Source organism: Patella vulgata, chromosome 1 (genome assembly GCF_932274485.2).
Source record: "Patella vulgata chromosome 1, xgPatVulg1.2, whole genome shotgun sequence".
Classification (NCBI taxonomy): domain Eukaryota; kingdom Metazoa; phylum Mollusca; class Gastropoda; family Patellidae; genus Patella; species Patella vulgata.
This window is the reverse complement of record NC_065879.2, coordinates 38,317,554-38,336,490: the sequence shown is the minus strand read 5'-3', so window position 1 is coordinate 38,336,490 and position 18,937 is coordinate 38,317,554. Positions and strand designations below refer to the sequence as shown.

Below are 18,937 nucleotides of genomic sequence, written 5' to 3'. Positions count from 1 at the left end.
CAAAATGGCCTACACTAATCGTTAATAGTATAATATATCTGGCGTATATCTAGTAAATTCGGAAGCGTTTCAAAACTAATTCTTGGATAACTAATAAATGGAATTCAAAAATACGGTATGACATTTAAAAAGGTTTGGTGTAAGAGTGATTGTTTTTAACAATTATGTTTTTATTTGTGTATAATTATTAAATGGAATTTTGATATACACATGTATCTATTACACGAATATGTATGTGTAATACAATAATGGTACCGTATATTGTATTCAGTTATGATGTGAAATTAATCTATGAAAATCACCCAACGAATCCACAATGAATATCAAGTAGAATTGGGAGTTGTTTTATTTCAGGACCTTAATGTAAAGGATTAGGGAGATGTACCCTTTTAAATAGTGCTAGTGACTTTAAAGTTAAAATTATCGGAATAATTGGCATATTAATTTGTACACTGACGATCTGAAGGCGACAGGCTGAAAATAGTTATCAAATTATCTGTTGTATTTTATAGTATAAATTATATTTCGATTATTGAACCGTAATAACGACGAAATCTAGGCGCACTGATAATCCCTCTTGTATGAATCACGAAAGAAGCAATCATTATATCAGTCGCTTTTCTCTCCCGTAAAAAATGATCTCCTTATTTGTATTTTCGCACATTTGCAATAGACAACCAATCTGTTTCACAGAGGTAATGCGAAAGCCTTCTAACTTTGTGTGAGATCACTGACCTTAATAAGGTTCATATTATGCATTATACGTGTGACATCACATCACATGACGTCGATCGATCATTGACATCAATAGCAAGTGCATTAAACGTAAGACGCTGTAACGTAAACTGATCCGGGCAGAATGGTGCATTTTACTCATTTTACGCAATCGCGTACTATTTTATGTACCCATAAAATACTTCAAACAGCTTTATTCATTTTTTAATACCTCAAAAAAATGTTTTAAAATTTAATTTGCAGAAGGAAAAAAGTTAAGGCTATAATTATGAGCTAATAAGATAAGATTTAAGATAAGATTTTATTGCATCGAAACATCCATTTAGGACGGCATACAATATTTATAAACGTGTACATAAAAATTATAACAACATGACAATTATTACACAAGACACACAATATTGCATCGGAACCTCCATATGAGAGAGAGAGAGAGAGATCAGTGATGTCCCCCCCCCCCCCCCTTCGTGATTGCAGCGGCCTAGCGAATCTTCAATGCTGATCAGTTTAACAGACAACGGAGCCACGGTGGCTATAAAGTAAGACGATGACTCTCTCTTGGGGTCCCGTGATCGATTCCTGCGTTGACCTAGAAAGTTCATCGTTTTTTTTTCGGTGTGGTTCCGCCTTGTCAGGATCGAGGGCCTGGCAAGGGATAACGTATAGTTGTTGTTCGGGTGGAACGAAAACTGAGGTTCGGTGTAGCCATTGGTGTGCACGTAAAAGATCCCTTGACAATTGGAATTCGATATAAGAGTATATCGAAGCCCAGCTGTCCTGGCAAAATTTCCCTCATGCTCATATTCGCCCAGTCGGTGCAGAATAATTTATTATCAAAGAACATTTTACAGTCATATGGCTTTGACAGATTTAGTTCAAGCGTGCTAACGCGAGTCTAACATTTTATAAGAGGTGACTTTTGATTGGTTATTTGTTGGCGTTGAAGTAAAATCCTACCCGATTTGACCTTTCCTTCTGTATTTATATAATGTAAACAAACACACATGTGATACCGGTAGTTTAATGGACGTCTGTCGTGAAAGTGATATTGTACTCTGGGCTTCGTATTTTGTTTTAGATAATACCGTGTCGTCTGCTTATTTGACGTGTGGAAGACGTAGTACAAGTTCTTATTGAAAGATGGCAGAACATGCTGTTTTACATAGTGGTTATTTTCATCCTGTTTTACGTCTGTGGCAGTCAGTCAATACAACGATAACACCTACCAATTTGATTTACCCAATATTTGTTGTGTAAGTATGAAAATTTATAACTACATTCATAGATTATATAGTTCGAATAACTGACCTAGATGGTAAAATGTGCTGGATAAAGTGTGTGTGTGTGCTAACGTAAAACTCAATAGCCGATGCCTATGTTTAAAGGATAGATCAAGAATATACATACATACTTGAAACATAAAGTTTCAGATATTTTAGTAAATAATTGTGAATCTATTTTAAAATATTGCATGGAAAAATAAATTCACTGTGGGTTATCTATAGTTTACACATATGCACCTATAATTTGTATATTGTATAATAGGGTATATATTGTAATTGATGTATGGATTAAATTATTTATCTATATATATATTTGTGACTGTCGTTTGTCTGTCTGTCTGTTCGGGGTTGGCGGCTACACTAGGTCTGCCCCGAGTCTGAAATTTGATGTATAGGGTTAGCTTGGACCGGGCCGGGGAGTAACATAGGCCAGGTGGCATTAATCTACCACTTCCGGTTTCGGAGTTATGACCCCCGAGTGAAGCCGGTCTGTTCGGGGTTGGCGGCTACACTAGGTCTGTCCCGAGTCTGAAATTTGGGGTATAGGGGTAGCTCGGACCGGGGAGTAACATAGGCGTTAGTGGCGTTAGTCTACCACTTCCGGTTTCGGAGTTATGACCCCCGAGCGAAGCCGGTCTGTTCGGGGTTGGCGGCTACACTAGGTCTGCCCCGAGTCTGAAATTTGGGGTATAGGGGTAGCTCGGACCGGGGAGTAACATAGACCAGATGGCGTTAGTCTACCACTTCCGGTTTCGGAGTTATGACCCCTGAGCGAAGCCGGGTATCCTGCTAGTACATTTATATAATTGCTTTGTGCTAATATCAACATTATAGAGTCCATGGTATTGAGTGGCTTAGTTGATAATTAGAAACTGGCTCACTAACCAGGGGTGGGGGGGAGAGAGGTTTGATCCTTTACAGCTTGGTTTCCAGTTGTCAGCAGGGCAGGGCGGAGTGAATGGTAATGAACAGCATCTAGTTGTTTGGATTGGACGAAAAGCTATATGAACCTCTGTTAGAGGTCACATAAAATAACCCTTGACATTTTGTATTCAAAAAATTAACAGATATGCAGCTTTCGGGGCACTGCATGGTGTATGGCTGTCTCTATCAGCCCAGTTGGTTGGTGGAGAAAGATAGGACGTTACAATCCATTTCATTTAATTTCCATGGTATTAAATATTTGCTATATGCTACATATATGTATATTATTAACTATTATACAGACTAGCCATATGTAATAAAAATATGGATTATAATTATGTAAATGTATGAAAGTATAAGCATACTATAAGACAAGAAATACTGGTGTCAGGTTAGGTTGACAAATTATATGTGTATTGAAATTAATGGACTAGCTGTATCCTATGGAAGCCTATAACTACCATTCATAATTTCTACTTTTCACCTCTTCAGAACACGAAAGTCGAAAAGTCGAAAAGTAGAAGTTACGACAAAATGTGAGGCGACAAGACGGTATACAAGCCAAAATTAACTCGAAAATAGGAAATTAAGAAATAACACACCGCGATAATAGCGCCTCCCGTTTTTACTTAATTTCTACTTTTCGACTTGCATTTTGGCTTGTATACCGTCTTGTCGACTTTCGACCTAGTCATATTTTTGTATTTATTGATGTCGGTAAGAAGGCGCCAACACGCTATACAAGCCAAAATGTAACTCGAAAAGTAGAAGTTACGACAAAATGTGAGGCGACATTTAACAAAAATGTCTGTATGCGCGTATTCAAATGTGACCTGGAAGGCAGAGACTACAACAGCTTCCTAGTAGAAAAGTCGAAAAGTCGACAGTACGACAGATCATAGGTCGCATTTGAATACGCGCAATTCCCGTTAACAAAAATGTCTGTATGTGCGTATTCAAATGTGACCTGGAAGGCAGAGACTACAACAACTTCCTAGGCGAAAAGTAGAAAAGTCGACAGTACGACAGATCATAGGTCGCTAATAGCGCAGTGTGTTAATTTCCTAATTTCTACTTTTCGAGTTACATTTTGGCTTGTATAGCGTGTTGGTGCCTTCTTACTGAAGAGGCGAAAAGTAGAAATTATGAATGGTAGTTATAGGCTTCCATAGTATCCCTCTTTAAAACTAGAATTGTGACACTTTTTAATACACCATAATTAGATATGAACCACATTTATTAGACTACTCATGCTAGGTCCTATTTAGTGCATTAATATTTGTTTGAATTTATTGTTTTTTATTTGACAATATTCTCTCTGATATATTCAATAATTATTCACTCAGAATTGTTAGAATTTACATGTGTATTCACTGCTATTAGCTAACACACTAATAACATAACTAGGGTTATATAATAGCTTTCTCTCCTTCATTAAAGTAGCTAACTCAGATTCCATAGGATATATTTTTATACAATATAAATAAAAATAAACTACTTGAGAAAACCCTCAATGAAATATTGCTTTAATTAAAATAGCAATTGTGTTCCATATTATGTTTACATGTTTATTACGTATGTCAATTGCTAAATGATGCTCAGAGAAGATAAGGTAAATTATGTGTGCAAATCCATTGCAAAAAATGATGTTGCTATGTGTAAAGACCTGATTAACAAAAAAAGCAGTATACTGGCTTATAGACATGAAGGACCCTCATAACTGGGAGGGGAAGGGGAGGGAGTGGTGTGCTGGGGAGATTGGCATAGAAATTGATAGACCCCATCCTTCCCCCACCTCTCCCAAATATGAATTTCGTTCCGACATATGTCACCAGGTAAAATTAAAGTGGACTTCAGATAGCTATATAGGACAAGTATCTAAATAGTTGATCATACAGAATTACCCAATATTATTCACTGGTATATCTATATAGGATAACTTCTTTAATAATTGATCAAATGAGCTGTGAACGATATTTTTAAAGAAATCTTCCCCTTTTACAATTTATTTTCCACTTTTAGTGATGATCCTGAGGCACAAGAAGAAATATCAAGTTTACCAGGGCAATGTAGATATGGGGTAAATAAATTAAAGTCAGCACTTCAACCATTAATAGATAATGGTCTTCAAACTGTTCTTCTATTTGGAGTACCAGGAAATATACAAAAGGTAAAACACATACATTTCTTTTGGTATTCGATTCGGAATACTGCTTTCTATGTCATGTTATTTTTACTGATCCAAATTGAATATACAGAGAATCATTGCCTTTGGTGTAAAAATAGTGGTTCAAAATAGTGGTTAAAAATAGTGGTTAAAGGGACCATCCAGATTTTAATAGAGTCTTAGAAATAAAAGTCTGTGTATGTATGAAATCTGAATGCCAAAATATAGAGGGAAAGGTGTATTTACCTTGTCTCAAAATTTCAGCTCAAAATATTATCTGGGCACATAACCCTTTTAACATTTCGGGTCAGTTTTTTCGGTGGGTTACCCGATAATCTGTTGCAGTTCCTTTAGAGGTCTATGCATGTCCCACGTGCTGTACTTGATAACAAAAAGTAAATTTCACCTGCACCTAATGTTTATAACATAAAAGTCAGGTTTCATCCAGACACCATAAAATACAGCTTGGGACACCAGTCTCCATTTCCAGATGAAGACTGACGGGTTTAAGTTGTTTGAAAACGTATCACGTATATTGAGTTAGTTACTCGACCCTAAGGTAGAGGATTGTAAGGGATTTTCACACAAAATTAAGCAGTTTTATTCTCCAAAATATAATCGAAATTGGCTCTTTAAAAATTGTGATTAGGAATACTTCTTTGACAGTTTTAATAAAAATTTAGAGATGCTACCCTTGATTTGAAAAGAAGCAGAAAATCACTCTCCTACAAAAAACTTTGTTTCCTGTGGCGGTTTATTAGTCCATTGTTTGCTATACATGTATATAAGGATTTATTTATGGCTGATTAATTTGACAACAAAGTTGGTCAATTTTAAGATTGTTTGCTAGGCAATGAAAGCGGATTCAGAAGCTAAAATCCACATAAGTTGTCTCAAAAAGAATAATGATTACTTTAGAGTCATTTATATAAATTTAACATTTGATAGGCACCACAAATAAACTGACTAACAAATCAAGATTCGCCTATGAATGCTATTACATAAGTAATAAGTTGACAAGAATTTTTTTGCTTATATAACTTAACTAGAATAAGGTCAGATATTTCAAGGTTAACAAATGGGTTACATGAGCAGTTCTTAAATGTCTCACTATCTCCATAGTAACTGGTATAATATATTTGAACCAATTTTGGTAAGGCACATACCAAAAAATACTCTGTCATTTTTTCTCATAAAAGTGACATATTTATTTAATTTATCAGATTTATTACATTACATAAGGGCTTATGTGATAAGCAATTAGATTATATAAAAAATTTAAATGAACAAATTATTTCATAGCATATTGATTTATATTTGAAATTGTAAGAAGTTCTTTTTACTAATGCTTGATTTACTAAGGACTCCCTAAAGCTCAATTAACCAAAGGGGGATATTGACAAACATATTGGGTTTGGAAGGTAGTTGTGGATCTAGGAGTGGGTGGTTGACGTGGACTGATTGATCCTCAATAATTTTGTCAACAGAAATGGTAGGCATCTCTCATATTTTACTGCTTAAGTTCACTCTGATCACCACACCTATATGTCTCTACTGAATGATAAATGTTGCTTAGGAACTAAAAGTACTGTTAGATTGGAATTGTCTATGTGAATTTTATAAAAATTAAAAAAATGAAGAAGAAAAAGGAAGATGTTTCTCAATTTATAGTGTTCCTTTTTACCCCTTAAAGCACTTAGACCACCCCAAACTTTCACATATCTTGGGCAGTTTGGGGTGGTCTAAGGGCTGGCAATTTGAGTCACCTATAAATATATTACTTTCTCTATAATATGGTACTGGCGTAGTCAATATTTACATGTACCAAGTGCTAAAGGGGTAATTTAAAAATAAAGCTGATCACTGTACATGGGGAAACCATTTAATGTTTTCTAGAGTGTATGGATTTTATAGGAATATAGGCCTATTCTGATTTTTCTTGTTCTACCATTTGTTACATAACATAATATATATTTTTTTTCAATAAAGGATAACCGGGGATCTGGTGCTGATCTATCAACAACTCCTGTAGTTATAGCTGTTAAAAAATTGAGGGAATGGTTTCCTAACTTATTGATAGCTTGTGATGTTTGTTTGTGTCCATATTCAAGCCATGGACATTGTGGTATGATAATTATGTATATTTCATTCTTTTTAGTGGGTGTTGCATGAGAAGTTGGGTGGGTGGGTAGATAAAATTTGTGTGACTTGCACAGCTTGGTTTGGATTAAAGCTGTGGACTCACGAGCCGAATTTGTATTCGGTCGCATGATTCGCCTAAATCAAACATGTTTGATATATTCGCCTAGTATGTCTGCTTCGGTGAAGCATTCGCCTGAATGTAGAATTCATTAGCCAATCACCACACATCATCTACTCATATCGAGAAGTCACGTGATTGTTTGAAAACATGGTCGGCGCCATGTTTAATCAAGTGACATGAAAGGTTATATGCAAACTCTGATGAATCGGGCGAAACATTCGCATAGTGTGTCCACCCATTCGGTCGAATAAAACTTTGTGCCGATCGATTCAGCCAAATGTGCCCACCACTTTAGGAGCACTAGTTCTGGACAATCCAAGTACTAAATGGTTAAGTTATATGATTCTATAAGTACTGTAATGATACCAACCAGCCCATTCTACATGTATAAATAATTTTTGTGACGAAAAAAGCGAGGTCTCGTGTACACGTAGGCTTGCATTTAAAAGAACCTTTGACATCTGGAATTCATTTGCTGTCTTGGCAAAATTTCAGTCATAGCTAACTGTATGTGTATGCTCATTTTCATTAACCCAGTAGGTCATTTTGGGACTAACATATTGTTCAATTTTCATTTCAATAACTCACTTGTGGGTAGGGGTCTTTAGCAGTGGGAGGAAACCGGAGGACCTAAAGAAAACCCACAAGGTTGGACAGGCGACACTTACTACTCCATGTCGCGAACAAGCAGGGAATAAAAACCACGCCACTTGACTCAATGACAGATCTGATGCATGCGTTACCCCCCCCCCCCCATCCCAAATAGGTTAAGAAAGTAGGATTTTAAACACAAGAATAGGTAATGCTTGTCAGAAAAGTATATTCATTTACGCAATGGGTTTTACCGTCTTGTGTATGCTTGACATAGGTATTTTGAAACTAACATATGGTCATTTTATGTCTATTTTGAAGTTTAAAATGTGAGTTGGGGACAATTTTAACCTAACAACATATGTTCTGTCTACCCTTCTTTGAACTGCATCTATCAAGGGATCTTTTATTTGTATAAGCTATATACCTTTTTGTTATATGGGATACCTTTTTGTTATATGTCTATGTATTACAGGTATTTTACAAGATAATGGTGTAATAGATAATGAAGCTAGTATACAACGATTAGCTGAAATAGCAGTGAACTATGCTAAAGCAGGTAAATGTAACAATCTTCCAACCCAAAAACTACATTTGATCCTAATAAAATTTGCAGTAGAATTACGTTTTTTTGTTTAAATGTGGATTAATTAATATACTAACTACGACCATTAATTGACGGAGACTCCTAATGATTAACCAGTCCATGATGTTATAAATATTCAACATATGTGCGAAAAAAGTTGTAATTTGGTTTTAGACCCATTTTACAAAAACATATCTGAATCTTCTGTTTAATTTCGTTGTATTGTCTTACTTACAGGTTGCCATATTATAGCTCCATCTGATTTAATGGATGGTAGAATTGGAAGTATTAAAGCAGCATTAAAATCAAATGGAATAGCTAATACAGTAGCTGTTATGTCTTATAGTGCGAAATTTGCATCTAAGTTTTATGGTCCTTTTAGGTGAGTCCTATCCACTTTGATCTTATCAAGAATATGTAAGACTTTTTTAAAACAGTAACCTCGAAAGCAAAAATTTCATAGTGGTGACTTAGTGTGAAACCTGGAAATATATTTTATTTTGTTCATATACTTTAGTATATTTCATCTTCTCATTTGTTAGTAAAATGTTTTTTGATTTGTAGAGATGCAGCGAAAAGTGCTCCAGCATTTGGTGATAGGTCATGTTATCAACTACCAGCTGGTTCTATAGGACTAGCTGAAAGAGCTGTGGTTAGTATTATCAATTTTACGTGATATCCTTTAAGTTCGTTTTACTGGATTAGAGAACTAGATAACTTTATAAAACAAAATAGTATAGTAATAATCGCAATAATTTGGCCTGATTCCCACTCGAGTCAACTGTATGGCATATTGTTTAAATCACACAAAATCACATCTGTTCTTCTGATATTATATTATTTCAGGTCGACTATATTATTTTTTCATTCGCTGTTTAGCCAAATATTAGTCTATTTGATAAACACATATACATCTGTCAATTAAACCCTCAATATCCATCTTCTATTGTGACAAGCTTTCAAAACATGTATAGTTAGATTGATCAATATAAACATTGGAACAACTGATTGTTTCTGTGTGTTAATATGCTGATAGTACAGATGAAAAGATAACTATATTGTTGAAATTAGTGAGATCCACTTGATTTACTGATATGTCATCAGATTGATATCAGTGGGAACTAGCTTTAAATTTTATTCTGCAAGCAACATAATTACAAATATTCTTACCGATCTGTTGTCGAATTAAATTTGTAAAGTGTAATAAGTAAATAGAAATATAAGTATATGTGTAATGCGAAAAAACAAGTATGTGTAATAGTGATAACATAAGTATATGTGTAATAGTGATAACTGATAACAGAAGTGTATGTGTAACATAAGCACGTCATGTGTAATAATGTGATAATTAAGTATTTGTGTAATAGTGATAACATATAAGTATATGTGTAATAATGTGATAACATAACTATATGTGTAATATTGTGATAAATTAAGTATATGTGTAACAATGTGATAACATAAGTATATGTGTAATATTGGGATAACTTAAGTATAATGTGATAAAATAAGTATATATATGTAATGATGTGATAAAATAAGTATATGTGTAATAATGTGATAACATAAGCATATGTGTAATAGTGATAACATAAATGTATGTGTAATAATGTGAAAACAGAAGTATATTTGTAAAACAATTATTTACAATAGGATCGAGATGTAGCTGAAGGCGCTGATATGTTAATGGTTAAACCTGGTATGCCATATTTAGATGTTGTTAGGTTGACAAAACAAAAGGTACAATATAATTTTTTTAGTACTTGAGCCCAAGGAAACCAATAGACAAGTGACACTACTCCTTGTTTCATTTCCTGGCAACCTAATTTCCTGTATCTTAACCATTTCCCACTTTTCGCTGGGCTGACAGGATACTACTACAGATGGAGCAATATAGCATTTCAACATAACCAACCTCTAAACTGTTATCTTTCTGCCTTAATATCATGGCTATTCTCTGAAATGTGACAGAATTAAATTTGGAACATTTTCTTTGATTCTAAATCAATTCATTTTTGCAATTCGACATTTTGAGCAACTTTGCAGGAGTTACACCCCTTTAGTCTTCACATTTTTGTGTTAAAAATTCTACAACAGAAATTTCCTTAAGACTGTATGTCTTAAATTCAATCTGTGTTTCTTTATAATGGAAATATTTAATTTGAATCATAATTTTCTAGTGAAGACAGAATTTCATCCCACAATTCATATTAAAATATAAAATCCAATGAAATCGACAATATAACTTTTGTACCAAATGAAAGAGTTCTAGTAATTTTAATTCATGTATGAACTGTATGCTTGTATTTGTAGTTTTATTACATGTATCCGTTATATCATTGACTAGATTTATACACTGCAGGAAGCGATAAATAATTAAATCTATTTTATTTTACTTTATATTTTGTACTGTTTTATAGTATCCATCTCATCCATTAGCAATATATCATGTATCTGGTGAATATGCTATGTTATATCATGGTGCTCAAGCTGGTGCCTTTAATCTAAAAGATATAGTATTTGAATGTTTACAGAGTATGAGACGAGCAGGTAAGTTTAATCAATATATTGATTTTTATCTACCTTCACTACACTACATACATACACAACTAAACTTGTAACAATTCACAAAAGATTTTATATAAACTCTGTAAATGTCTGTGAAAGGATAAGTTGTGAGGCATGATATAAAATGAACAAATCATTATATCTTAGATTGTCTAAGGCATGTATTGAGAATTGTTCAAGAAGTGTAATAGCATTATGCATGTAATGCAATGATAACCCACACACATCAAGTTAAAATCAGTACTTCCCCTTTGGCTATTGCTTGCCCTTTTATACACTTACCCGTATCTGTTTCTCAGTCTGTGGATTTGTCTATTGGTCAACAATTCTTCCACCCGTCTACAGGTCAAGAACTTTTGAAATTGTGTGTTCAAACTTGCTAGGATTGTTTAGCTAGTCCAATGGAGAGCTGCATAGCGATTTTTCTCTGAATTATTGCTAGCAATAATGTGTAGTCATTGCCCCTGATTTCATACTACATTTATATCTTTGAGGATACACAATTGAACATTCTGGATTTGAATTCTCTCAATCCTAAAAATAATGACAATGGAGTGAAAAGGGGTATTTTGGCTACAATGCATATGCCGAATGCACCAGAAAATATCTCAACCAACCATGAGAGCTGAAACATATTTATTTGTTAGTTAAATATGTCATGATTCTAATCACAACACCCCTGTTGTCGGGACTGACAGAACTGTGACAGGACTGAATTCAACATCACTCAAGTGCAATCCTGTCAGTTCGGAACAATCTGGACTGACAATTGAACATTCCTATTTTGTCAACCACAATATCATTTGAATACTCTGTATACTTACCTTTTGCCAAATTTATATGGATTTGGTTTCATATTTGTCGCATGAAGAAACCCATTAAATGTCAACATTTTCTATGTGTGTATTTTTGTATAAAGGATGCGGGTGATTTCCTATAATAATGTATAAATTTATATTTTTACAGGAGCAGACATGATTATAACTTATTTTGTTCCTGATTTGTTAAAATGGCTGAAGGAGTGAACACCTTTCTTTTATAACATTAAATAATTAGCTGTTATCTTTTTTCCCCGAAAGAAGGTTAGCCTCTTAGATTTATGTCAAAATAGGGTAATAAATTGGGTTGATCTGATGTATTGTTTTAATTATTCACAAAGAAAGCTCTATACAATTAAATTTTTATTTTAAAAGATTACCAGGAAGTTGGCTTATTTACTGATTTTATTTTGATTGATGGCTAACTTAAAATGCAGTCAGTTCTATCTTATCACAGACTTATAATAAAGACAGATATCACCCAACAATTTAAATGAAGATTATAATCCAGTGAAAGCTACATTATAAATTTTGACACAAATCGAACAGGTCTAGTCATTTTAATACATTTTTTATCTGTATACATATAGTGGTTGCTTTAGATATTATTACATATCAATTATAATTATTTTAATATGTATTAATATAAAATGGCTTTATATTTTATTACATATCAATATATTATTTGACTAGATTTATACACCATTTAATATAAAATGACTTATTACATATCAATTATAGGTATATTATTTGACTAGATTTATACACCATATTTAAAATATGTATTAACATAAAATGTAGAATTGTATGGTACCAATCTAATTAAATTAGATATCTCTTCTACCAGATTATATGTTCTATTTGAAGTCTTCCTTCAACCACTTTGATTGGTAAAAACTATTAGTGTAAAGTGTTGGTCTAGTCAGGTCAGTTAAACAAAAAAAATAATGATTTTGTTAGACCTTAGTGAAAATCTTTACAGGAAACAAAAAAAACCCCAAAAAACAATATTTTATTAGGATAAAAATACATTGGCTTACTGATATAAGATTATGGTGATTTGGTCAGCTAGAAAAGTTGGCATCTATGAATGCTATGTTATTGTATATATATCTCAAGATAATATAAAGTAAATTACACATTTTCTGTACAACCAGGTATCCAACATGTTTGAAAAACATACAAAAATGTCTAAACAGACTAAAGACACAGATTAATATTGTATGCATTATACATTATTATATCATTATTTCTTTTAAAACTATGTTTGTTAATTATGATTGATTTTACATTAGAAATTTGACATGAATTTGAGCTCATTCTGCATACACATATGATAATATATGTATATTAAAGTTTTTATTTTAAAACACATTGTATTTATTCACTGTTCATTCAGAACATGTACATATAACTGGAAAGGATAGAAAGAGGGTATGACATAGAAATAGTTCCTTCTTTACATGCTGTAATAAAATACTATGCCATTGAAATATTTCCGTCGCCCCTGTCCGTGGTTCACATTCCACGTTAATCATTTGATTTTTTTTAAAAATTTACACATGTTGTTGGCATTAGTGAAGCATATAATTGAATTTCAGCAATCTCTGTTATTTACTTATTACCATTGTTTCACTTTGTAGAATCTTGTGACCGCTCTTGTCAGCCGATCTGTTTTCAATTTATATGCATTATTCAAATTTGGGCTACGAAGAAATCAATTGAATTTCATCAATTTCTGTAAAATACTTCTAGGAGTTATGTTCCTCTTTTACACTTAGTAGCATCTTGTGAACTCTCTAACCACAAAAGCCCATCCCATTATTTTATATGCAATAATCAGATATCTGAAACGAAGAAGACTATTGATTTTTATATGTCCACATTGAAATGTGGTCGTATATTGTGGTCACCCCAGTGATTAAGGTTATAAAATGGAGAATCCTATTGATTTTCAACGATTTGTAATAATTACTGCCAGAGTTATGGCCCTTGATCACTTTGAAAAATCTTTTGGGTGCTCTAGAGGCTAAATTTAATATCCTATTGACCTTAAATTTGTACACAGTGCTTAAGGTCATCAGATCAAGAAACCTATTGATTTTCAACGATTTTCGATAACTACTTCCAGGGTTATGACCCTTGATAGCTTTGAAAAATCTTGTAGATGCTTTAGAGACCATAATTATCATCTGATTGATTTTATATGTATACACCGTATAATCGTTTCAATTGACTTTAGATTGATACACAGAGTTTAAGGTCTTGAGACGAACAAGTAGATTGATTTTCAATGATTTTTGGTAACTTGAACAGCTTTAGCTGGTAATACCAATTAAACTGTCAGCATATTTCTGTTTCGAATTCTATTTTACCACCGAATGCTTCTGGGGCCGCCGATGCGGCTTCTGGTGCCGCCGATGTACCTACACTTGACGGGTCTAGGGTGCCCCCGAAAATTTTGGAAAATAGGGTTTGCACCAGAGGATAGTAACTATGAGAATAACGGAAAATTTCAATTTTGAGACTGAATTTGCGATATTGACGTATTATGATATTTTGATATGAACATTATAAAAATTTGAAGGAAGGAATATACGTCTTTAGTGTACCTATAATAATTTATGAGAAAAACGAAAAGTACGGAATCAGGTTAGAGTGCGACTTGTTTGTATTTTGAAGATTATCACGCCTGGTGCGGGCTTGAATCAATCTCACCCCCAGTCTGATTAAAACACAGATCCTATTTCGTTTCGTTTTTTATAGTTCAAAATTTCGTTTTACTTGTCTTTACTACACTAGGATCTGGAAGAGTTATTAAATAATCCGCGTTCTGGTTGAAGTAAGGGATTAGCCAATGAAACGGTCTGTTACGGCGACCTTCCACTACAACTGACCAGACCTTCATGTAGTGTATAAAAGAACAAAACGAAATTTAGATCTGTATTTTAATCAGATTGTTTCATCCCCATCGGGAATTTGACCTGGAAAATATCTTACAATCTTCATTTGGCTTTCTTATGGTAAAATGGTAGATTTCTTCGGGCGTCGGTATGCGGTCGGTTTCTTAGTTGGGCGCCATGATCTTATCGTGGACGGCCCACCAATCTCGGCATTATGGGCGCCCCTCCAGGATGAGGCACACCACCAATCATGCCATTTTGGTGCCCCATTGATCAAGTCGTGGACGCCCAAACAATCTCATTCGACGTTATGCATTATATGCGACCCGACAATCATATATTGTCATTATAAGGCGCCCACCAATCATGTCATTATGAGCACTACTCATAGTGTAATACTATGATCTTTTCGGTCATATTGTATCTTTAATTAATTATTACATTCACACATTGTAGAGAAGTCATCTGTTTTACAGAGTATTACGAAAGTCTTCTAATATCTCTGTAAAAGATGACTGCCTTCAACACATGACGTTATATCACGTGGCGTCAGTCATTGGCTCAATGACGCATGCATTGTTTACTTAAAACGTTACTGATTCGAGCAGGATGGTGCCTTTTACTCATTTTAATACTCATTTACACTAAAATAGGAAATAATTTTTACCTACAAATACTTCAAACGTCTTTATTTATTTTTCTAATACATAAAAAATATGTTTTAGAATTTAATTTTTCGGAGGAAAAAAGTTAATATTTATGGCTCATTAAGTCGCATCGATGTCATCCTATCAGTGATTGTCACGGCCTAGCGAATATTAACTGCAGATCAGTGTGAGAAGTCATATCTTACGTACTCAAATTAAAATGATTGAGTGGTTGACACATAAAAAGATTTATAAAACCAAAACAGAGATGATTTTAGGTGAACCCAGAAAATCATGTCTATCACTTGTGTTGGAAAATTCCTATTGCATCATTTGGCTTAGCAACCAATCATCATAATTAATTAGGTAATATTTGTCCAATTAAACACTTGACAGAGTTGTCTTAAAGGGACTATCCCGATTTGAACAGAGTATCAAAAATAAAATTTAAGCGCCAAAATATAGAGGAATGGTGTATTCATCTTGTCTCAAAGGTAGACAATTTTAAGTGCTTTTAACAAAAAATTAAGCAGTTTTATTCTCCAAAATATAATCGGGATTGGCCCTTTAAGGACACTGTCTAAGTTATAAGAGTGGTTTAAGTCCTAGATTTGAGACATCATGAAGATTCCTTAGTGTTAGACAGCTGATAAATTCGGTTCAAGAGACACCAGCTGGGATGAGTAGGCCCCTATTGATGTAACCTCCAGTAAACTCGTCTGTGAGTTAGGGGTAGAAGAGAAAGGCAAGTTAATTTTAAGCGTTGTAAATTATGCATTGTAACCATAAGTATCCAGCTCAGGCCAGGAATAACAATGCATCATTTCGCTTCTACATGTTATATAGAGCTGCAGGCACGTGGCTAGCGGGGGAAAGGGGGCAGCCCAACCAATGTCACTCGGCTTTATGTGGCGTCCATACTAATATAGGCACGTTGGTCGGTGGCTTCGTATTGCGTCCATTGGGGGTGCAGCTACCCCCTGCTTGCTACGGACAAGGTAATAAAACGTCTTTCGTCGGCACGGGTCATATAAATGAACACTATAGTGTAGGAGCTGGCAAAGATTTTTATTAACAGAGAGTGTATTTCACATGTTGACAGAGGAAACGAGCCAACAGAAAAGAAGGTTTGAGAAGATGTAAATTCGGGTAACCAAATGAACGTCTGGTATTTGTGGTGAAAGTCATCAATTTAAAATTCGTTTGGTAAAATGAATTAACACCTCGACTATGCGTTATTCCTTGCCATGCACCACTGCTAAGGGGAAACCACGCCGGAAAATCTCAACGAACTTCATCCGCCGACATCGGTATCGAAGACGTGACCCCCAGGTTAGAGAGCCAACGTCTTACTGACTGAGCTACCTAGGCCGCCTGGAAACGTCCAATGGTCACATTTCGCCTACCCAGAAAATGTTTTATCGCCAGATTTGACAACCCAGAAAGATTTGTATTGCCACAGTGGGCCCCAAGGAACAATCTAACAACCATTTTGTGATTATACTAGAGATGTGCGTTAATATAAATTGGGGTTAATCCCGAGAAGGATTCATATTGCCACAGTGGGTCCCAAGGAATAGTTTTGACGCCAAGTTTGTGTTTGCACTGGAAATGATAGACTGGGCGAGGCCGGCCAATGGTGACTTTTGACATACTCAGAAGTGGGTTAATCCCCAAATTTGACAACTTAGAGGTATCTATTTTGTTATTGGGAATCCAAAGGAACATTTGGTCACAGGCTTCGAGTATGTACTCGAGACGTGTTATAATACCAATTCTAACAATAATGTGAACAGTGCCCCGGGGTTGTGTCCCAAAAAGCGTTACTCAAGAGTTGCGTTTTGGTTAATCCCGATCACATATCTACTAATTCCGGTCCTCAATCCTTGCTAGCTCCTGGACTACTATTAACTGAACGAATTTTTTACCATTTTATCAGTATTTTCTACGATAACTTATATTATAATAATAGACAGGCAATATAATATATATCACGAGCTGCAGATGCTGAAATTAGCTATATATACATATGATACAGTGTTCTATGAAGTTATCACAAGAAATATTAAAATACGTGGAGGAATGTTCCTAATTTAGTTGATCTATTTGTCACTAACAGCACTAGCTCGTGCTATTTTACCTACAATTTCGCTCGGTTCAATACGCTTTTGTCCAAACGTTCCTTTAAACATAGAGACAAACTCCCGTCGGAATCTCGGACCCGTCAGGCAATACAAGAAGAAATGAATTGAATTGTTGGTATATTGAAAAATATTGGCTACAGCCCAACCAAGTTCCAACACGGCCTCCTCCATAGGGTCAGCCACAGCTACCCATACTTGAAATCCTATTAGATACACAGTAATTGGCAGAGACAATATCATGAAAACAAATGTCACCACCAACAGCATCACCGTTAAATTTGTTGATCTGCTATGGAGTCTACGAGATATCTCAGAGTCCAGCTTTGGGCGGAATGAGAAGCTTGTACCCACCTCTGGAGAATTAGTCCGCTCCTGCGCACCGCCAATAGCTGTGTTAGAAACTCCTAAAGCAGCAATGGACAGTGTTTGGACGGTATTTCCCTTCTGTGTGTCCGAAGGCGTTGCTGTATTATGTTGTACACATTTATCTAAATCCATGTGATGCTTTAGCTTCCTAGCTGAGACAGCGATACGGCGAATGATCATCAAATTACATACCAACATTATAGCAACAGGGATGATACAGTTTACAGCAAAGTCCATCCAGGGCCAAATAAAATCGCGGAAGTGTTTTCCAGTAACCGCGTGACTACAACGGATATCTTCTTCAAAATAATCAACTTGTACTAATGTCTGTGTGAACAGAATATGGAAATTAAAACCGATCAGAACCAACGCTATCGCTAACAATGTTTTTCGTGCTATTGACAACGAACTTAAGCTTTTGGCTCTGAAGGGAGCGCAGACTATGATGCATCTATCCACGGTAACAGCTACTAAAATCCAAACACTAAAGGACAATATGAAATAAACAAAAAAGGTGTGGAATCGACATGCTCCTTCGGACATCTCCCTTAAATGTATGTTGTAGACATTCTCCAGCCAGACACGCATCAATCCACTGTACAGAACAGTGATGTCAACAACTGCCAAAATAGACAGGTAGAACATAGCCGGCGAGGAACGAAGTCGTTTCCTGGTGAGAACCAGGAGTGATAACAAATTTCCAAATGTTCCTATAATGATGAGAAGTGGAGAAAATATTCGCCAAAGCCACATCGCAGTTTTATACTCGAGATAATCCGTGAAAGTAATGTTAGTTACCTCACTACTGGTGATTTGGAATAAACTTGTGGCCATCTTGTCCAAGAACATACTAAAATTACGTTGGGGTAACATCCTTTGGAAAGTGCACTTGAATTGATTACGTGTCCGTCATATTCGAACAGAAGTTACCACTGTGCTGAT

The 18,937-nt window shown here is 34.9% G+C and overlaps 2 protein-coding genes across 2 annotated transcripts; one reads left to right on the top strand and one right to left on the bottom strand.

The window, feature by feature from the left end:
• The first annotated feature begins 1,720 nt into the window (after positions 1-1,720).
• On the top strand, positions 1,721-13,276 carry LOC126808387 (delta-aminolevulinic acid dehydratase). The gene is made up of 9 exons (XM_050533062.2): positions 1,721-1,988; positions 4,965-5,112; positions 7,099-7,234; positions 8,439-8,522; positions 8,787-8,931; positions 9,114-9,201; positions 10,203-10,289; positions 10,970-11,099; positions 12,084-13,276. Exons 1-9 carry the CDS (start codon positions 1,876-1,878, stop codon positions 12,140-12,142), a joined length of 990 nt encoding a protein of 329 aa, XP_050389019.1. The 5' UTR covers positions 1,721-1,875; the 3' UTR covers positions 12,143-13,276.
• A 4,311-nt stretch (positions 13,277-17,587) lies between these two features.
• On the bottom strand, positions 17,588-18,829 carry LOC126810025 (neuromedin-U receptor 1-like). The gene is made up of 2 exons (XM_056098622.1): positions 18,481-18,829; positions 17,588-17,832 (listed from the first exon to the last, which is right to left on the bottom strand). The coding sequence occupies exons 1-2, from the start codon at positions 18,827-18,829 to the stop codon at positions 17,588-17,590; spliced, it is 594 nt and encodes a 197-aa protein (XP_055954597.1).
• Between the last annotated feature and the right edge of the window lie 108 nt (positions 18,830-18,937).

Bases quoted from the DNA above. Each gene is read 5' to 3' on its own strand.
- LOC126808387 (XM_050533062.2), top strand. From the start codon at position 1,876: ATGGCAGAACATGCTGTTTTACATAGTGGTTATTTTCATCCTGTTTTA. The intron at 8,523-8,786 runs GTAAATGTAACA...TCTTACTTACAG, and splicing joins AGTGAACTATGCTAAAGCAG to GTTGCCATATTATAGCTCCA. The intron at 10,290-10,969 runs GTACAATATAAT...ACTGTTTTATAG, and splicing joins TTAGGTTGACAAAACAAAAG to TATCCATCTCATCCATTAGC.
- LOC126810025 (XM_056098622.1), bottom strand. From the start codon at position 18,829: ATGGCCACAAGTTTATTCCAAATCACCAGTAGTGAGGTAACTAACATT. The intron at 17,833-18,480 runs GTGTTTGGATTT...TGTATCTAATAG, and splicing joins TTATTTCATATTGTCCTTTA to GATTTCAAGTATGGGTAGCT.